General features: G+C 43.5%; 1 protein-coding gene and 1 long non-coding RNA gene across 2 annotated transcripts in view; one reads left to right on the forward strand and one right to left on the reverse strand.

The window, feature by feature from the left end:
* Positions 1–18,314, forward strand: part of LOC309640468 — a 163,571-nt gene that overhangs the window by 110,436 nt on the left and 34,821 nt on the right. The window lies entirely within an intron of this gene.
* Positions 1–18,314, reverse strand: part of TPH2 (tryptophan hydroxylase 2) — an 87,852-nt gene that overhangs the window by 48,693 nt on the left and 20,845 nt on the right. Inside the window, exons 6-7 of the mRNA XM_082419006.1 lie at positions 8,966–9,162; positions 3,367–3,502 (exon numbers count right to left, since the gene is read on the reverse strand). Of these exons, the coding sequence (XP_082275132.1) occupies positions 3,367–3,502; positions 8,966–9,162 (333 nt within the window). The remainder of the gene's footprint in view (positions 1–3,366; positions 3,503–8,965; positions 9,163–18,314) is intronic.

The following is an 18,314-nucleotide window of genomic DNA, read 5'->3' on the forward strand; positions in this document are numbered from 1 at the left end:
TTAGAACGGAAACAAAGTCTACAGATTGCTTCTAAGAGAAAAATAATTGTCAGACAGAGCAACAATGACCTGCCAAATTTCTTCTTCTCAGACAGTGGTTCTCACTGGGGAAGATGTTGCCCCCTGGGGACATTTGGCAGTTTCTGGAGACATCTTTGGTTGTCACATCTGGCACGGGTGGGAGTGTACTGTTGACATCTAGCAGGTAGAGGCCAGGGATGCCGCTGAACATGCTACCACAACAAAGCATTATTTGGCTCAAAACATCAATAAGCGCCAAGGTTGAGAAACCCTGTTCTAAAAGATCAAGTGGCCAGAGGGTGCAATATGACACAGAACACAATGGACTTCCCAGAGAAGCAAAGAGGAGAGCAGGAGATTGGGGGGGGGGGGGGGGTGGCCTCTCAAATTTTTGTTCTGCCACTATTCGCATGCCAGGTGATGCTCACACACCCACGTAACTTAGAGCTCTGTCTCTTTCCCTGTCATTCCACTGAGTGAGAGGGATGCTCTTATTGGAATAACCTTGAATTTGACCCAATTGATTTTTTTTTAAAGAAATCATTTGTAAACTTCAATACTCGATTAGTGACAAAGTCGCTTGCGATCACAGCTAATCAAAATAAGTAGCTATGCGACAACAATGTACAGGATCCCTGCCTCAGGCAGTGCTCCAAGGGAGACAGAGCCTCGCTTCTAGCAGAATCGGTGACCTTTCAATCCAGGTAGAAACACACGGAAAAGCAACCCTTCCCACCAAGAAAATCAGGAGTCACTGATTCGCCAGGACTTTCTCTACTGTCCTCCAGGCCAGAACCTCCCCAGGGAAGCAACCCAATCTGCCACTGCTTTTTTAAATTCAAGCCCCAGTACCTGACCAGTTTTAAAATGTAAAATGGTAAAACAACCTATGTTTAACACCCAATATGTGTTGAGAGCTAGGCTATCAAAATACATTCCTCCCACAGTGAAGAGGAAAATAACAAAATTCTTTTTTCAGATACTGTATTTTCGCTGCTTTCACTCTCATTTCTAGCTGCCTCTTCAGGGCCCGTCTCTGTCTCATTAGTGCTGCCTTAACTACAACAGTTCAGCAATTAGAAGCAGTTACTTGGAAGCAGAGTACAAGCACAAAACACAGGAGCCAAGCTGAACTTCACAAATTGGAGAAGCTGCCCTCTTGGTTCTCAATTGAGGAAATGGGACTGCATTTCAAAGACAATGCCTGCGAAAGTGCTTGGGCAGGAAACAGCACTCCCGATCTAGTCTTTCATAGATTCAAACTACAGCATGTGGCTGGGAAGAGACTTGGGACTTTGTTATACATAAGGATTAAAGGGACCTTTACAGAGAATTGTGTCTGCACAGTGTATATCTGGAAGGACGCAGTGGAAACTGGTAGCAGTGGTTGCCCCTGGGGAGGATGCAGCAGGCGTCAAGGGAGCAGAGGAGGGAAAAAAGTCACTGTTCAGAGTGTGCCCTTTCGTAAGCTTTGAATGCTGAATCATGTGCATGTGTTACCTACTCATAAAATCATAAGAATAATTTAAGAAACAAATGAATGACATAAAACCCACAAAAAGGAGCCTGCCAAAACAACCCCAAGGTAGTGAATCCCGAGTTTCCATGCTCTGGCTTAGCTTCCTCTTGTCTGTGTGGTCAGGAGTCATGGAAGAAGAAATCACTCAGATTGACAGCAGGAGCTCTAATTCACTTCTGAACTCTCAGCCCTTATTTCCAACTACCAGGAGCTTCTCCAACTGGAGGTCCCACCCGTGGGCCCCTCAAAGACAGGATGCTCCAAACATAAATCCTCCTCTTTTCTCCCTCTTTTATTCCCTCTTGCCTCCAAGCCTAATCCCCCTCCAATATTTTCAATTATTATTAGAAAAAACTACCCATTCAGCTTCCCAATCTATTGATAAAAACCTTAGCATTGTCTTAGGGACCCTCTCATCTCCTGGCCCTCATTATAGTCACCAAATACTGTTAATTCCATCTTGATGATGTTTTTCCGAGGTGACCTCTCGTCCTATCCCACTGATGGCTTATAAACTGTATTCCTTCACTGGAACGGGAGCTCCTGCTGGTTTTCCAGCTAGTTCAGTCTCCATACTTCCCAGTGCCCACCCTCATCATCTTTCTCAAAGACCATTATCTGATCATGCTTAGGGACCTTGGACAGCTCCCTGCTGCCTACAGAATTAAGCCCAAAGGTCCTGTTTTGACAAATGACTGTTTTCATTGTGGACAGAAGAGTCATTTCATCCCTAACACATACCTATGCTCTGGCCACTCTAAAGTAACAAGCCTTGCTCATTTATGCCTCTTTTATGCCTCCACATCTTTGTACTGGTTGTTTTCCTTGACTTGAAAGCTTTCCCCTCCCTCCCCACTCAGCTTTACCCAAAAAAAGAAATTCCAACCCACCCTTCTAGACCCCCACTCATTTTTCACTTTCTCTGAAATGCCTTTCGGGACTGTTCCCTCCCCTTTGCTACTCTGATACTCTGCACACACACACCCTTACAGCCCTAAACACATTCTTTTGTAATTATTTATGTTTCTATCTCCCCTGCCAGAATGGGAGAGGCTTTTAAAAAACAGCTGCTACATTTTATTCATCTTTGAATCCGCTGCACCTCCCTGCTAGCATTGCACATAAATGTTTGCTGAATGAATTGGTTGAAAGTACTTTGGTAAAAATGTAACACATTATTCCCCCAATTTTATAGACCTCTGTGGCTAAAATCTCATTTCTTTGCCCTCTCTCTCTGCATACACTTTGGCAGCTACCGCGGGTCTCAGGAGGACCAGTTATTCAAAGGCAACTAACAAAGTGCCTGCTATTTGTAAACCCTCTGGGCTAGATTTAGAGATTGCCTTTCTTAGCTCTGACAGCTCTCCTTTGAGCATTCATCCACTCTAAGAAGCATTTCTCTCCCAAATGTCTGGAGTCCTATAAGTAACCTTTGTTTACCCTGAAAACACTTTCAGGGATGCTGAAAGGAGCTAAAAAAAGAAAAAAAACAATGTAGTGACCCTGCAGGGACCCAGCTGGTCAGTGAACCTCTGTCCCCTAGGAAGGGGAGGGGGCTTCGGAGACTCAGCTCTAATCCCCGCCCACTTCTGTCACCATCAGCTACTTTACCGCTCTCTGCTCCCCAGTGAAGACCTTGGCAGCCCATTTAATCACAAGACTATTCAGGTAAAACAGCATCATAAGCAAAGTGATAACCTCGGTGGCCTAAGGAACAGTGGTCTTTAGGGTTCCTGGACCCAATTTACTCTCAAGTAGAGTGAGCCCTGACCACTTTCCAATGTGGCGGTCTCCATCCAGCCCAGCTTTCCAGTGTGGGTACTCACGGTTCCGGGGTGTAGAGGGGGTCCGAGCCATGGCGGACGTATTGAGTACAGTGGAACACTCTGTAGGCCAGTCCTGCCAGAAAGTCTCGAGGACTCAGGTATCCAGCCACTGGTCTCACGGTGAAGCCAGACCTTTCTAAAGAGGAGGCAGAAAGAGTCAACTAAATATCAACCCGACGGGGCTTCCTATTATTTATAAGGCTGTTCTAGAAACAAAGTAATCAAGGTCCTAAAACTCTTGACAATTGAATGACATACACTGTTAACAGCTATCGTGTCTGTGGCTTCGGATGACCAAAATACACTCACGAGTGATGGTTTCCAGGGGAATAAGACGTTCATTAAAATGGAAAGAAAGGCAAAAAAAAACCTTAAGGATTTAAATTCAGAGGCCAAATTAGGATAAGAAAGCTCAAATACGCAGGAGAAGATTACAATCTAAAGTGATGTAAACTAAATTTTTGGTGGTGAGCACAAGGAAGTGTACATAGAAGTAGAAATATAAGGTTGTACATGTGAAACTTATATAATATTCTAAACCAACGTGACCTCAGTAAGAAATAATTTTTTTAAAATACATCAGATGCAAAAGACTACACATTTTGTGATTCTATTTATATGATGTCCAGAGGAGGAATATCTATAGATAGGAAGCAAATCAGTGGTTGCCCAGGGCTAGGGGTAGGAACAAGGATTGACCATAAAGGGGCAAAAGAAAACTTTTTGCAGTGATGGAAATGTTGTAAAACTGAATTGCTGTGATGGTTACACAACTCTATAAATTTACTAGCATCCCTGAATTGTACAGTTACAGTGGGTAAATTTTATGTTATGTAAACTATACCTTAATGAAGCTGCTAAAAAATATAAATAAATAAATAAATAAATAAATGAATAAAGTGATGCTTACTACAGATTACCTGATATCTTTCTAAAGACACACCTAGATAGGGATTCTTTCTGCGTGTACGTGGTCAGTGAACACAGAGCTAATTCACCCCCTTGACTAGCATCCTGGAATCAGTTCACACGACAGCTTTCTATTGTCAAAACCACCTAACCCCTTCATTCCACATTGCAATATCCCATTTCTTTGATATTATGAAAACAATTATATTAATTACCACAGTTTGAAAAGGTACACTAAAGCTCTGCATGCTTTGCTGGTTTATGGTAAGAGGAAAAAAACAAAATAAGCAGAGTACAATAAAATCTATGAAATCAGCCTAGACTGCTAACCCAGTTAAGGACTGCTTAATACTTCCTGCTCATGAAGGCCCAGAAAATTTCAACAGGAGGGGTTCTTCTTCTGATACCAGCACTGTAAAGGCTCCCATTCTGAAAACCTCAGGTCATTAGAAGAGCATCTCAGAATGGTTAGAAATGGTTTTGAAAGATAAAAACCAATTAAGCGTATAAAACAAGTCCACCCTGGGATTCTGGGTACCTACAAGGAAATAACCCTGTTCTCAGGCCTCCTCAGACCTGTAATTCTAACAGTGTTCAGTTCATTCCAAAAGTTCTCAGGTGGAATGATTGTTCACCGCTGAAAATCAAAAAGATAAGTGTATTTTTTTTCTTTTTGAATTTTATGTCAATTAAGCCAGTATCCCACATGTGGGGTACAGGGGAAGCATCCTTTAGTTTAATGGTTATGTATTTTATTTTCTTATAAATTTAAACATATATGTATCTATCACATCAAGAAATTTGAATTTGTGACTACCATTGCTTTAAAAGTTTCCTTTTAAAAATAAATTTGGTATTTTAAAAGTGAGCCAATTAAAAGAAATAAAAATACACACATTTACATTGTGCTTGCTGTGTACCAGTGAATGATGCAAACTGAGTGTCCAGTACCCAGTTCATCAAAGGTGGGAAAATCAATAACAATAATAGTAGTAATAGTAACTAAAACTCTGCTATGCTTAATGTGTGTCAAGCAATAACTTTAGGGCTTTAAGGTATATCAATTAGTTTCCCCTCCCAATCTTGTAAGGTAGATAAAATTATTATCTCTGTTTGCAGAGAGGAAACTGAGGCACAGAGAAGTTAAGGTAATTCATCTATCTAAGGTCACACAGCCAGGAACCGGCAGAGCCATGACTCAACCCCAGGCATTCTGCATCCAGAATCTGTACTGTACTATACTGCCCCTCATAAAAATATTAAGTTGGGTGACAGATATGGCAAAACTTATGAGATGGTAATCTAATTCCTGGGGTTTGAGAAACAAAGCAGTAAAAAGCATCCCCACATAGGAATAATCAAGACCATGGTAAATATATAATACACACATAACTCCATGGGAAACAAAGAGGGACATGCCAGAGGCAGGGCCGTTAGGGAGAATATAATCTAGTTACACAACGGCATAAGGCATTATGCATTTAGGCGGTAATTAAATGACACTGATCAATGGTCCTCAATCTCTTTCTGTCGGTAACAAATATCATGGATGACATCCACGCATGGGGCCCTCCCATCACGCTAAGTGTGGTTCTCAGTGGACCAGCTGTCAGCCATGCCTACCTCTCTCCTGATACACACATGAGCTAGGATGAAACTGTGGTGGCTCTTACGATGAGGATTCATAAAGAAGGCAGGACTTGCTCTGAGCCTTGAAGAACAGGTAGAATCTGAGCAGGTGAAGGAATGACTTTTGTAGCAAGGCACAGAGCCTAAGCAGTGGTACGAAGACCCACAGCTAGAACAGAGGGTTTGTGCGGTGCAGTCATAGCAGCAGACACACTTGGAAAGCTGAGTCAGGGCCGTGAATTGAGGCTGAGCAGTTCAGAACTTGCACGTACAAACCAGAGGCCAGCAAACTATGGCCTGTAGTCCAAATCCGGGTTGCCGCCTGTTTGTGTACACCTGTGAGCTAAGAATAGTCTTTACATATTTTTTAGCCATGCCGCACGGCTTGTGGGATCTCAGTTCCCCGACCAGAGATTTCATCCAGGGCCGTGGCAATGAAAGCCCGGAATCCTAACTACTAGGCCACCAGGGAACTCCCTTTACATTTTTTAATGGTCACATTTAAAGGGTTATAATAAGTACCTACCTAATAGCCCCGATTTTGCCTCTTGGCCCACAAGGCCTAAAATATTTACTATCTATCTGGCCTTTTACAAAAAAATAAATAGTTTGCCAATCCCAGTAAAATCAAAGGGGAGCCACTGATAGCTTCTGAGCAGAGATGTCAGGAACGAAGAAATGCTTTAGGAAGCTTTATCTGGAAACAGTGGGCAGGTGAGTAGAGGGGAGAAGAAACAGGTGTCAAGGATGCAGTGATGGGGACCTCAATGTGGATGGTAGCAGCAGAATGGAAAGAAAAGGACAGGTTCACCATGGGTCACAAAGCTAGAAGTGGCAATACCTGGAGACTGGGGTAAGCTCAGTCCTAATTAGGCCCTCCTAATAAGCCCCTACCCTAATGCCCTGAACCTGGGAATATGTTCCTTTAGATGGCAAAATGGACTTTACAGATGTGATTAAGTTAAGGATCTTGAGCTGGGGAGATCATCCTAGATTATCTAGGTGGGGCCGATATAATCACAAGCATTCTTTTAAGAGGGAGGCAGGAGGGTCAGAGTCAGAGGACATGTGACAATGGAAGCAAAGGCTGGAGTGAGGTAAGGAAGGGGCCACGAGGCAAGGCATGTGGGTAGACTCTAGAAGCTGAAAAGGCAAGGGAACAGAAGCCTTCAGAAAGAACACAGCCTTGCCAACTCCTTGATTTTAGACTTCTAATCTCCAGAACTGTAAGATAATACATTCATGTTGTCACTAAGTTTGCGGTAATGTGTTACAGCTGAATAAGAAGCTTATACAAAGGCTGATTAAGTGTGGCAGTGAGGGGAGCTGGGTAGGACTTCAGAGGAGGAGTGTAACCGAGCAGAACCCTATGAGGGGGCCTCCCTGGTGGTGCAGTGGTTAAGAATCCGCCTGCCAATGCAGGGGACACGGGTTCCAGCCCTGGAACCGGGAAGAGCCCACATGCCGTAGAGCAACTAAGCCCGTGCGCCACAACTACTGAGCCTGCACTCCAGAGCCCGCGAGCCACAACTCCTGAAGCCCGTGCACCTAGAGCCCGTGCTCCGCAACAAGAGAAGCCACCGCAGTGAGAAGCCCGCGCACCGCAACGAAGAGTAGCCCGTGCTCGCCGCAACTAGAGAAAAGCCCACGCGCAGCAACGAAGACCCAACACAGCCAAAAATAAATTAATTAATTAAATTAAATTTTAAAAAAAGAATAAATTTAATCAGAAGTGAGAAAATGCAGAAAGAAAGAAAACAGTCAAGCAAGACAAAATAATAATACTTTAGCCATTAAACAAAGTCAAGGGCCTTTAGTTCTTCCTCAAGGACTATATAGATAATATTCTGAGCCATGTCCTTTGAGCTGTTTTGCAGATACTGAAACTCACACCAGGTGGAAGAAGTTAACTGTCTGCTGCCCACAAGCACGTAGACCCCAGACCGGCTGGAGCCAGAAGGTTGTTGATGCTGACTCCCAATTACCTCCCCACCAGCCGGTCAGAAGAACATCCACGAGCTGACCACGCCCTGCTCCTTGAAAACTGTAAGACTCCTCACTACCCCCTCCAGGGCGGACACACAGTCTTGAGGGCATTAGCCCTCTGTGGCCCCCTTTACCCGGCAAAGCAATAAAGCTATTCTTTTCTACTTCACCCCAAACTCTGTCTCCGCGTTTCTATTCGGCACCAGTGAACAGAGGCCAAGTTTCGGCACCAGGAATCCTTAGAGCCTGATGAGTCTAGAGAACCTATCATCGCTGATAGAAACAGGGAAGACAGGGGAGGAAGGGGGTTCCAGGGAAAGAGGTGGGCGGCAAGGCTTTAGCTTTTCGAACTGCTGTGCCTGAAATGGGGACGAGAGAGAAAAGAGTAGAACCCGAGGACTTCCCCGCAGTGAAGGGCACAGAAGGAAGTGCGGCCACTGTAAAACTTCACCTCCACCCCCATCCCCACAAGAGCCTGAAGTTTTCCCAGCTGCTGTCCCAGGAGGGTCAGCGAGGAGAGTGACCACACAGAGAAGGTGGACGCTAGGGGACTCTGCTTCGCCTCGTTCCCTGCTCTCACGCCAGCAATACCGTTCTGGGCACGATTTCTACTTTACAGTAGCGATCTGATTAACTGACTGACCTCCTCCCCAGAGGAAAGCCACTACGCTCAACATTATCCGTGATATTTCTTCATCCAGCACATCATTCTTAGCAAAGCAAATACAGAGCTACCTTTGAGATCATTCCATGCCTATGTAGCCCAACAGAGTCGTTCCTGGATCAGAAAAAGCTCAAAGCTGAACTTGCAAATGTCGGTTGGGGTTCGCTGTATAAAACATCCCACCAGAGAGACCTCACCAAGGCCCTGGGCTGGGTGAAAAGCTGAGTCCGTCTCCCCGCCCAGAGGCCCTGCTCTGCTTCCCACAGGTGGCCCAGGTAACTGTTGGTGCAGCGCTCCTCTTTTTAAATCAAAGGGAGCTCTTATTTGGAAAAAGGGTGATTGCTGCCACGTGTGTCCTTAGACGGCCCATGAGGATGTTGGGTAGGAAGAGAGAGCCCGTGTGAAGCTTACCTTTCAGGAAAACCGAGACGTCTTCAAGTTGGGGCACGTTGTCCTCCCTGTAGCCACAGTATTTAGTCAGCAGAGGGAAGTTTTTCAGATACTCCCGGCAAGCATGAGTAGGATAGAGTTTGGAGAGCTCTCGGAACACAACGCCCCAAGTTTTAGTTTCTTCCTCTGTGTACTCCACTCTGGGGATGGGCTGACCACTAGGCAGGAGAGAAGAGAAATGAATGAATCTAGCTCTGGGTCACTGGGCTAAGTGTTTTCTCACCTTCATACCTATGTGAATCAGATTCCTGTAAAGTGGGACCCCTGAGTGTCCAAAAGGATCCCACTAAGTATTATTTTTTGAAGAAAATGCTAACCTGCTAATTTTGTGTACGTGTTTAAACTTTCATATAAATGATTTAAGTTAGGTCTTCACACATCCTTATGGACATTTGATAAGATTTTTGTTCTGACACTGGGATCAGTAACAAGTTAAGAGTTCTGGGTTGGAAGGAACCGGTTTAGGCCCAAAGCTGTGCTCTGAGAACCTTTTCTGCAATCACCTGACAACAGTAATAAATGGATGTTGTCTTTTGAAAATAAAGTTGCCTGTGGGTCCTCTTTGTCCTTTGTAGGGAACTCACCCCAATTTCCTAGTGTAATTTTGAGGTTATTTGTTCAGTGAGAGAAATGTCTGGGAAATACTAAAAGCCTATGCCAAACTTAAAAGTGAGAGTTTTGCAAACTGCAAAATAGGAACATTTATTATACATCATGCTGAGAGGTGTACACATTAAGCCCTGTCAGTTAGGAGAGAGGTCAGCAAACTTTTTCCATAAAGGTCTAAAAAGTAAATATTTTAAGCTTGTGTGCCATACAGTCTCTATCAAAACTGCCCAGGTCTGCCACTATATCTTGAAAACAGCCACAGATAATATGTAAACACATGAACATAGCTATGTTCTAATAAAACTTGCATTACAAAAACAGACCAGATTCAGCCCGTAAGTCATAGGGAGCCGATGCCTGGTTTGGAATATTGAGAGGCAGCCCTGGACCGGGGTGGTCAGGGCTCTTCCTTGGAGAAGGCACAACTTAAGCCGAGACTTGTTGGCCAGGTAGGATCTGCAGGTGCCCTGACAGAAAGAAAGGTGAGTTTAGAAATGCTCTTCTAACAGCAGCCAGCAGCCATGAGCAGGGACCATAGCTCCTGAGGCCACGTGAGGTCAGGAGAAAGGAGAGACTATGGACACGTGCTTTTTGCAAACTGTGGCTTGAAGAGCCAGAATCTGAATTTAGCCTCTGATTAAGAAACCTATCCTGAAAGTGAAAACTTCTCATGACCTGCTCAACAGTTACCTGCAGCAGTCCCCCACTGCCGTCCCTGGCCACTTGTCACAGATTCTGCCCCTGCAGTCAGCAAAGACCCACACAACATATGGAAGTCCAATATATACACATAAACCTAGGGATTCTGCCCCTGTGAGCTATGTAATCCAGTAACCCAGCCTGCACGGGCAGCAACTGGCCCTCAGGGCTGCTGCAGCCTCGGGCACCTTCAGCAAGCTGGGGTCATTCAGAAGCGCCCCCTTAGGGAGAAAAAAGGGCAGGCGGACAGTAAGAAGAGCAGACTCATAAGCAGAGCCCTGTCCCCAGCTCTCTGCATACTTCAAAGTATTCTTACCAAAATCTTTTCTGTTGAAGGTTCAGGTCCAAATGTGATTCCTACTGCCTCAAATTATTTTTACTGAAAAAAATTAACTGCAGTACATGAGGGATGAGGGAACAACACACACTGAAGAAAAAAAACAGAAATTAACATTTATTTTCTCTGAGTACCAAGACTAGGGCTTATGACAAACCAAATTAGAACAAGATTAACCTTGTTTAAATATGACTGTTGATAACAAATAAAAAATTACAACCTGACAAATATTTGCTGAGAAGATCAAGACTGCTAAGGCTTAGCCTCTGTGATGAATTTAGAAGAAAGCTTGAAATGGAAAGATAAAAATAGAAAGGACGTAAGGAAATAAAAACATGAACGGTCTGCCTCGGGTACCAGAAAAGTCAACAAAATCAATCTGAGTCGGGGAAGCCAATAAAGCTGATAAGGGCTGTGCACAATCAGAAGGTGGAAAGCGATGAGGCTGAAACAATAAATGAAATACCGAGAAGCCATTTGAAAAGAATCATTAGGTCAAACTTTTCCCTTCGATATCTGTCTGCAAACATGCAGTGTTTCAAAGGGGAACTGACTGTAGCCAACAGGAAGCTGCAGAAGAAAGCCAAGTGTGGGTCTGGGTAGGAAGAAGGAGTTATACAGACCTTCCTCCACTTACAATGGGGTTACCTTGTGATGAACCCAATGTAAGTTGAAAATATCATCAGTCGAAGATGCCTTCAATACACCTAACCTACCAAACATCATGGCTCAGCCTAGCCTACCTTAAACGTACCCAGAACACTTACATTAGCCTACAGCTGGGCAGACTCGTCTAACACAAAGCCTATTTTATAATAAAGTGTTGAATAGCTCATGTACTTTATGGAATACTGTACTGAAAGTGAAAAACAGAATGGTTGCCTAGCTACAGGATGATTGTAGGTGTATCGCTTGTTCACCCTGGCGATCGAGGGGGGGCTGACCATGGTTCCCTGCCACGGTTCAGCATCACAAGAGAGAATTACACTGCATAGTGCACTGAAAACAAAGATCAAAATTCAAAATTCAAAGTACGGTTTCTACTGAACGCATTTCACTTTCACACCACGGTGAAGTGGAATCATCCTAAGTCGGGCCCTGTCAGCACGTATCTGTTAGTTAATAATGAATTCCTAGCATCACGACCTTGGGAATACAAATGACCACGCATACGGTCTCATCTGTTTCCACTTGTCTGTCCTGCCTGGGTAACTAATGAGCCTTCTCCTTAAGTTAATAGCTGGTGCAGTACCCTGCAGCTACCCTGAACGGGTCAGTCTGACTGGTCACGCCAAGAGATTTCTCACACCGCTCTGACCCCCATATCCCGGGTAACTATTTAAGGTAAATGTTTAAAAATCAACTTCACACAAAGTAAAGGCTACTCTTATCCATTTAATTTCTGTTAAAACATATCCCAAATACAGAAAAAATAAGAAATTTCCCACTCTTCCATGTAGTTAATAAAGGTATATAATAATAGCTCATCTTTGAGAACTTACTATTGGCCAGGCACTTTTTTAAAGTTAAGTGTTTTTATATAACTTAGCCCATTTGATTCTCACAACTCCATTGAGGTAGACCCCCACCCCCATTTTACAGATAAGGATATTAAGGCTCAGAGAAACTAAGCCATTTGACTAAACTCATGGTGCCAAGCTTAAAACCCAGTCTGTCAGGCTCAGGACTGGCTGTGGTCTTAACTGATTAGTGTACACCAATGAAATAAAAAATTATCCCAGGCACCAGCTTATTTTCACAAACCAAATTAAAATAAGGCTTATAGGTATATGTACTTATATATAGAAAATCTCATATACAATCATGTAATCATGATACTCGCATGTATTTGTATAGATCACATAAAATACTTTCATATTTATTCACTCATTTAACCTTCTCAGTAAGACCGGTAGGTAGTGCTTGGGGCACCAGGAATGCAGGGATACCTATTTTTTTAAAACTTTGTAATTTGACATTTGGAAAAATAAAAATTGTCATAAGAAAAATCAAAATGTGTTGTACTTCTCGGTACTTGTTATGGGTTAGTGGGCTTTTTGTGAATTATACATGAGAAGAATGACAGAGGGGTGTCCTGATCTTTCTAGGGCCTAGGACATATACCCCCATATCATTATGCATCTATCTCTGAGTACATGTCATAACATGTATGTAATAAGCATCATATCCCAGTGTCCTAAAACTCTGCTCTGGCCTACAACTAAAGTCACTTAAGTACTCCACATTCTAGAGAAAGCTCCCAGCAGTTGGAGCCAACCATCTCCCTGCAGGGCTTGTGAAGAGGCAGCAGAAATGGCTCTACCACCAACAAACCCCCCTCATACCACCCTTTCCACCCCACCCCCAAACTTCACCTACCAGTCTAACAGGGAATCAGACATGCAGGATTGTGGGGAAGGCTGGTGTTAGAAGGAAAGGCCCCATTCCTTCTCCTTCCCTAGGGGAGGAGGGCAGGCTGTGCCACAAGAATCACTTGTAAGGACTGCAGGCGCCCTCAAGAAGCAGGGTCTGGCCTCTGCTTTCCCATCTGGGCACTTGCTGAGCCGCAGGACGCCCTGCTCCCCCTGGTGCTGCCACCAGACTGGAGCAATAGAGATGGGCCCTGGGAGAGTGTCTGGAAGCCCAGGACGATGGCGTGCTACGGGGGAGACGAGGGGACCCTTGACAGGTGTCCTCTGAAACTTGAGGTTTGTGTGAACATGGAGCCTGATGCCCAGGGACATCTAGAAATTCCCATGGGACCCAATGTGGTGTGCCCGGTAGGAAGCTAGGGAAACCCCACCCCATCCAGGTCTGCTCAGTTCTCAGGAGACAGAAGAATGCTCCGGGGGCTCCCCTCATCCCTGACGAGGAAGCACTAAAGGCCAGGTGCATGAGGGGTACCCAAGTTACGACGTGGCCAACCTGGAGAAAAGGATGATGTTGTGAGCACCGAAAGGCCAAGGGAGGACAGGAAGCTTGTCTGCAGGGGTGGAAGTGGAGGAAATGGTCTAACCCCAGGAAGACTACACACAGCACTGTGCAGAGACCACTTCAGCAGAGACCACCGCCTCAGAAAGAACCTGTCCGAACCAGGGGGAGAGCGGCCAGAGGCCTGCCCACCCCTGACATTCTAACGATCCTGCAAAAAGCCCTCAGCCTCCTCTCTCCCTCCTCTCAGCTCCCAACTCCAGAGGAACTAGGTCGTAGAAGAGAGAAGGAAAGGTATCTCAGAACCGTACACACACACACACACACTCCAAAGAACTGAGGAGGAGGAGAACACACTTTGAATCAAATTTAGGATTAATCTTTTTTTAAATGAATGGGACTAGGTCTTAAATACCCCAGTGAGACTCTACTAATAATTGAAAATGAAAGGAAATCAGTTGTTGCTAAGGAACTTGCTTCCCAGCAGGAAAGTAGGATTCAACACAATACAGTGGAAAGCAGTGCGTAGGGAAAATAAAACCATTTTACGTTGGTATAAACCCCAACAAGATGAGACTCCTCAAGAAACTAATTACAAGTGAATATTATCTTTAGATCTCTAGGGAATCTCTTCCACTTATATGGAATTAGTTGGGCTTCCAGAATCCTTAACACCCACCAAAATTATTATTCACAGATTCCTAATTTACTGGAGAAAAACAGATGTGACTTTCAGCAGTTTCCACTCAGTGCAGATTCTGCCCTCTTGCCAAAGAATGGCAAACTAAGACTTTACAAACACGACAGGGAACCATTGCTCAGTGAAGACAGTACAAGGAAAAGGGCTGAAACCTTCACTGTCAGGGTTTAGCTTGACAATAGGAAAAGCTTCCTGGTGCAATACGTGACTAAGAGATGACTAAGAACTTTCTCTGGAAATACTGAAGACTGTGGGAGGCATCTTTCTGCCTGTAAGGTTAAATCCCACCCTTCCTAGAGGCAGGGCGATGATTCTGAAAAACCTGCGCATTCCCTGCAGAGAGGAGAAAGTAGAAAGTGCATAGACAAACCTAATTGGGGGCAGGTACCGATAGAGTTACTCTATGTTAAGTCCTGAGCTTGTTAGAACAATGCTGTTTAACAAACACATTTTTACACTGAAATCCAGGGACATAAACCCCACTGGGGCTGAAATTATGGGAGTTCTCTCTCCAGCCAGATGAATAAGCAATAATGCTTTTGTTTTAATTATTTGTTTGATCTTCTCCTCCAGCAGGTCCAACAGCAAGCTCCTTTTCTTATACATATTTTTTTAATTTGGGGAATTGGAAAACATTTGATTATGTTGGTACAGCTTGGCTACCTCCTGGAGTCCTTGCTGCTAGAATTCCTAACGTGAGATGCAGTTTCTCTGCTTGTGTTATCTTTAGAGGAACTCCAGTGCGGGGAAGCAATTCCCCTATTCAGTGGAGGAAGACGAGACAGGCTGAAGTTGATAGTATTTACATCAAGATGGCAAGACTGACTGAATCACAGTGCAGACTGTGTTCTTTGGAAACAGTTGGATTTCCTCAGTGGCAAGAACAAAACAGAGCAGAAGGGAAACGGAGAATTGGTTGAGGGGGGACCAGTGAATCTCATAGAAACAGTTAGGAATGAACTCATTTTCTATTTTATTTCATTACAGGTTCCTCCCGGCTGGAGATGCCTCACTTATTCAAGACCTGTTTATCTGCCTGGAATAAACCGTCCCTTTCATCTCCGCCTCATCTCTTCTCTCCTTCCCCACCTTAGGCATTTCTCTTGTGATTGACACTTCTACCCGGGGGGTGCCGAAGGGAAATGAGAACAGGAAATATGTAAAAATCCACCATCTTTGCAACTCATTAGCAATTAGCGGCTCCTCTAAGGGTTTGGACAAAGCCTTTGGAGAACGGTTATTGGAGCATGAAAGGCAGGAGGTCTCTATTCTTCCTCGAGTTATGAGATGTGTGTGCGGCACTCCTCAATGGGCATACCCTGAATTCTGCATCATTTCCAGGGAGCTATCTATAACTCACCCTCTCTCCTCATTCAAGAAACCACACAAGAATACGGAAAAGTGAGACTGATATTATTCCAACATTATTCTAAGAATAATCTTGATTTTGATCTAATGTAATTTTAAAAAGGAAACAGTCATTATTCACAAAACTTAATTATTAATTATTACCCAGCATTTGTTATACTTCTAACAACTGAGGTGACACACCAATGTGTAGAAATTTCAATCAGTACTGAGTACTGACTCTCACCCATAGCCAGTGACGTAATGTCACCTAGTACTATGCTGGCTGGTACCCCCTTCATAAATAGTATCACCTGCAGCCAGGTGTCGCCAGAGTAGAGCCATATAGTCAATAAGTGTTCCACAAGATGATGGCTTATGCCTTTGAGACCAGAAAAAAATGTTGCTACAAGCCAGAAGAAAAAAATCCTCAGTAAAGTGGATGAATTCCGTTAAAGTTTAACCAGAAAGCAAATGCCATTTTCATCTACTGATTTTTAAGAGTCAGTGAGAAAAGTCTAAGGCTCTCGAATCTGATAAAATTACACTTCAGAATTCAGACCATAGAGGACACTCAATAACTTTATGATAAAATACTATCAGTAATACTCAGGGGAAAAAAACAAGTAAAATATCCAAAATTAGTATTCTGCTAAATCTATCCCCCTATTACCATGTACACTCCTTGAAGACAGGAATTTTTGTTTGCTTTGTTCATTTTTATGTCCCTGCCCTGCAGAATTAAGCCTAGAACAGATAGGTGTTCAATAAATAATATTCGTTGAATATGTAAATCAACCAATCAGACCAAAACAAGCCACGCACTTAAAGTTTGAGAAAAAAGTATAGTTGTGTATCAGGAAGTCTGGCAGATAGGCGTTTGTCTTACCTCATCCCTACCTCATGTATTTTAATTGCTATGGAAAAAGCAACTCTAAGACTGAGATTTTACGAAGTTTTCTGGTAACTTCCGATTAACCTTATGTCCTGCTTACTTTACAGGTAGGGGTTTCTCTTTTCTAATTTTCTCACTCAGGTTTTCTAGGCATTGTCACCCATCACACTTGTAGCCAAAATTTTCACCTGGAAAGAAAGAGGCCTATGCAAACCCAAAGGGACATAAATAAACACAGAGATGTTTCCTTGGCTAGATATCTTAATGAATGAACTCTCAAAGCCACAGGCACGATGATTAAATGCTATTTTTCAAAAAGGAAACTCACAAACCAAATCTTGAGTTATACCAAGATTTGAAACCATTCAAGTCATTGGACATTAAGTGGCTCGATAAGGGGTTCATTTGATGAGGAGACTGGGCAGACTAGGACAGGTAAATTACACCAGAAAGATAACTGTAAAGGCACAAACTCATTTTCAGCAAGTCCCCTAGGCTAGTCAGGTAAAGAGCATTTGTGATCACATATTTTATTTGCTTTTGCAAATGAGTTTCGCGCACATGAATTTTCGTAAATGAGTCTACGGGCCCTAAGGAACTTTCAGATGGTAGCAAACAGAAACGTTAGTTTGTTTTGTTCACATTGTTAATATTGGTGCTGTCTTTACAAGAGACATAATGAAAATAAACTACTGCACCTAGGGAGCCTTAGGAAGAGGGAAGATTTAACTCCTGGAAATTATTTGTTTTTATTTGTCCTGTGCACCCCAGGATAGGGCTTCTCACCATTTGCTCACCTTGCAGAAAGCCCTTGTCACATTCTAGAGGAGTGATTTTCTTCTGCCAAAACTACCATGAAATTAAATATCAACAGCAGCAACAGTGGGTCTAACATCCACCAACACGTGCAGGCTCAACATATACAAGGGGAACTCGGAGAATGCAATCCAGAAGAGAACTAAAAGTTAAGAGCAGCCAACAATCTCAGGCCACTAGGATGAAGACACACAGGCTAGGCTCTCCAAGAACTCCAAGTTCAATCCCATATATCTTGCATCTTGATCAACAGGGACCAAATGTTGCTGACCACTGGGCCCTGACCTCCTTCTTTCGGTAGTAGATGAGGGAATGCAGTTATCCTACAGTTCATAGGCCTAATAATAGCATCCATTCATCCATCCATCTAACTGTAGCAATAACAATAACATAGTAGCACATGACATGGATTTTGTCATATAATGCTCACCTTATACAGCGATTAAATGACTGTTTATGGTTGAGACTAAGGCTTATAGACATAGTCATCTATCCAAGATCAAACAGCTAGTAAGTGGCATAGCAGGTACTTGGATTCAGGAAGCCTAGCCCTAGAGACCCCACTCTAAACCAACACACCTCAGAGCAAGGTCTTGAGTACCTAGCATTGAGTTTGGCCTCTGTTTCCTCATTTGAAACTGAGGGAAGTAAGACAACCACACAACACAGAGTATCAGATGAGACATCATCTGCAAAGTGCCAGGGCCAATGCCTAGTACCTAACAGGTACTCGATATAGTTGGTTCACTTCCTCCAGGTGTATAGGAAAGAAAAAAAAAAATTTCATCACTTCCCTGCAGGGTCGGAAATAGGTCTGGAGATAAAAAACCACATTCTTCCGTATAAATCCATTCACCTCTCAGACATTACTTGTGAAAGTAATTTTAATCCTTCATGTTTGCAGAAATCATTTCAAAGTCAAAGTACTCATACCTCATTCTCCGTGAAAGACATTACAATTTGGTGCAACTTCTGT

Source organism: Balaenoptera physalus (assembly GCF_965194825.1).
Source record: "Balaenoptera physalus genome assembly, chromosome: 13".
Taxonomy (NCBI): Eukaryota; Metazoa; Chordata; class Mammalia; order Artiodactyla; family Balaenopteridae; genus Balaenoptera; species Balaenoptera physalus.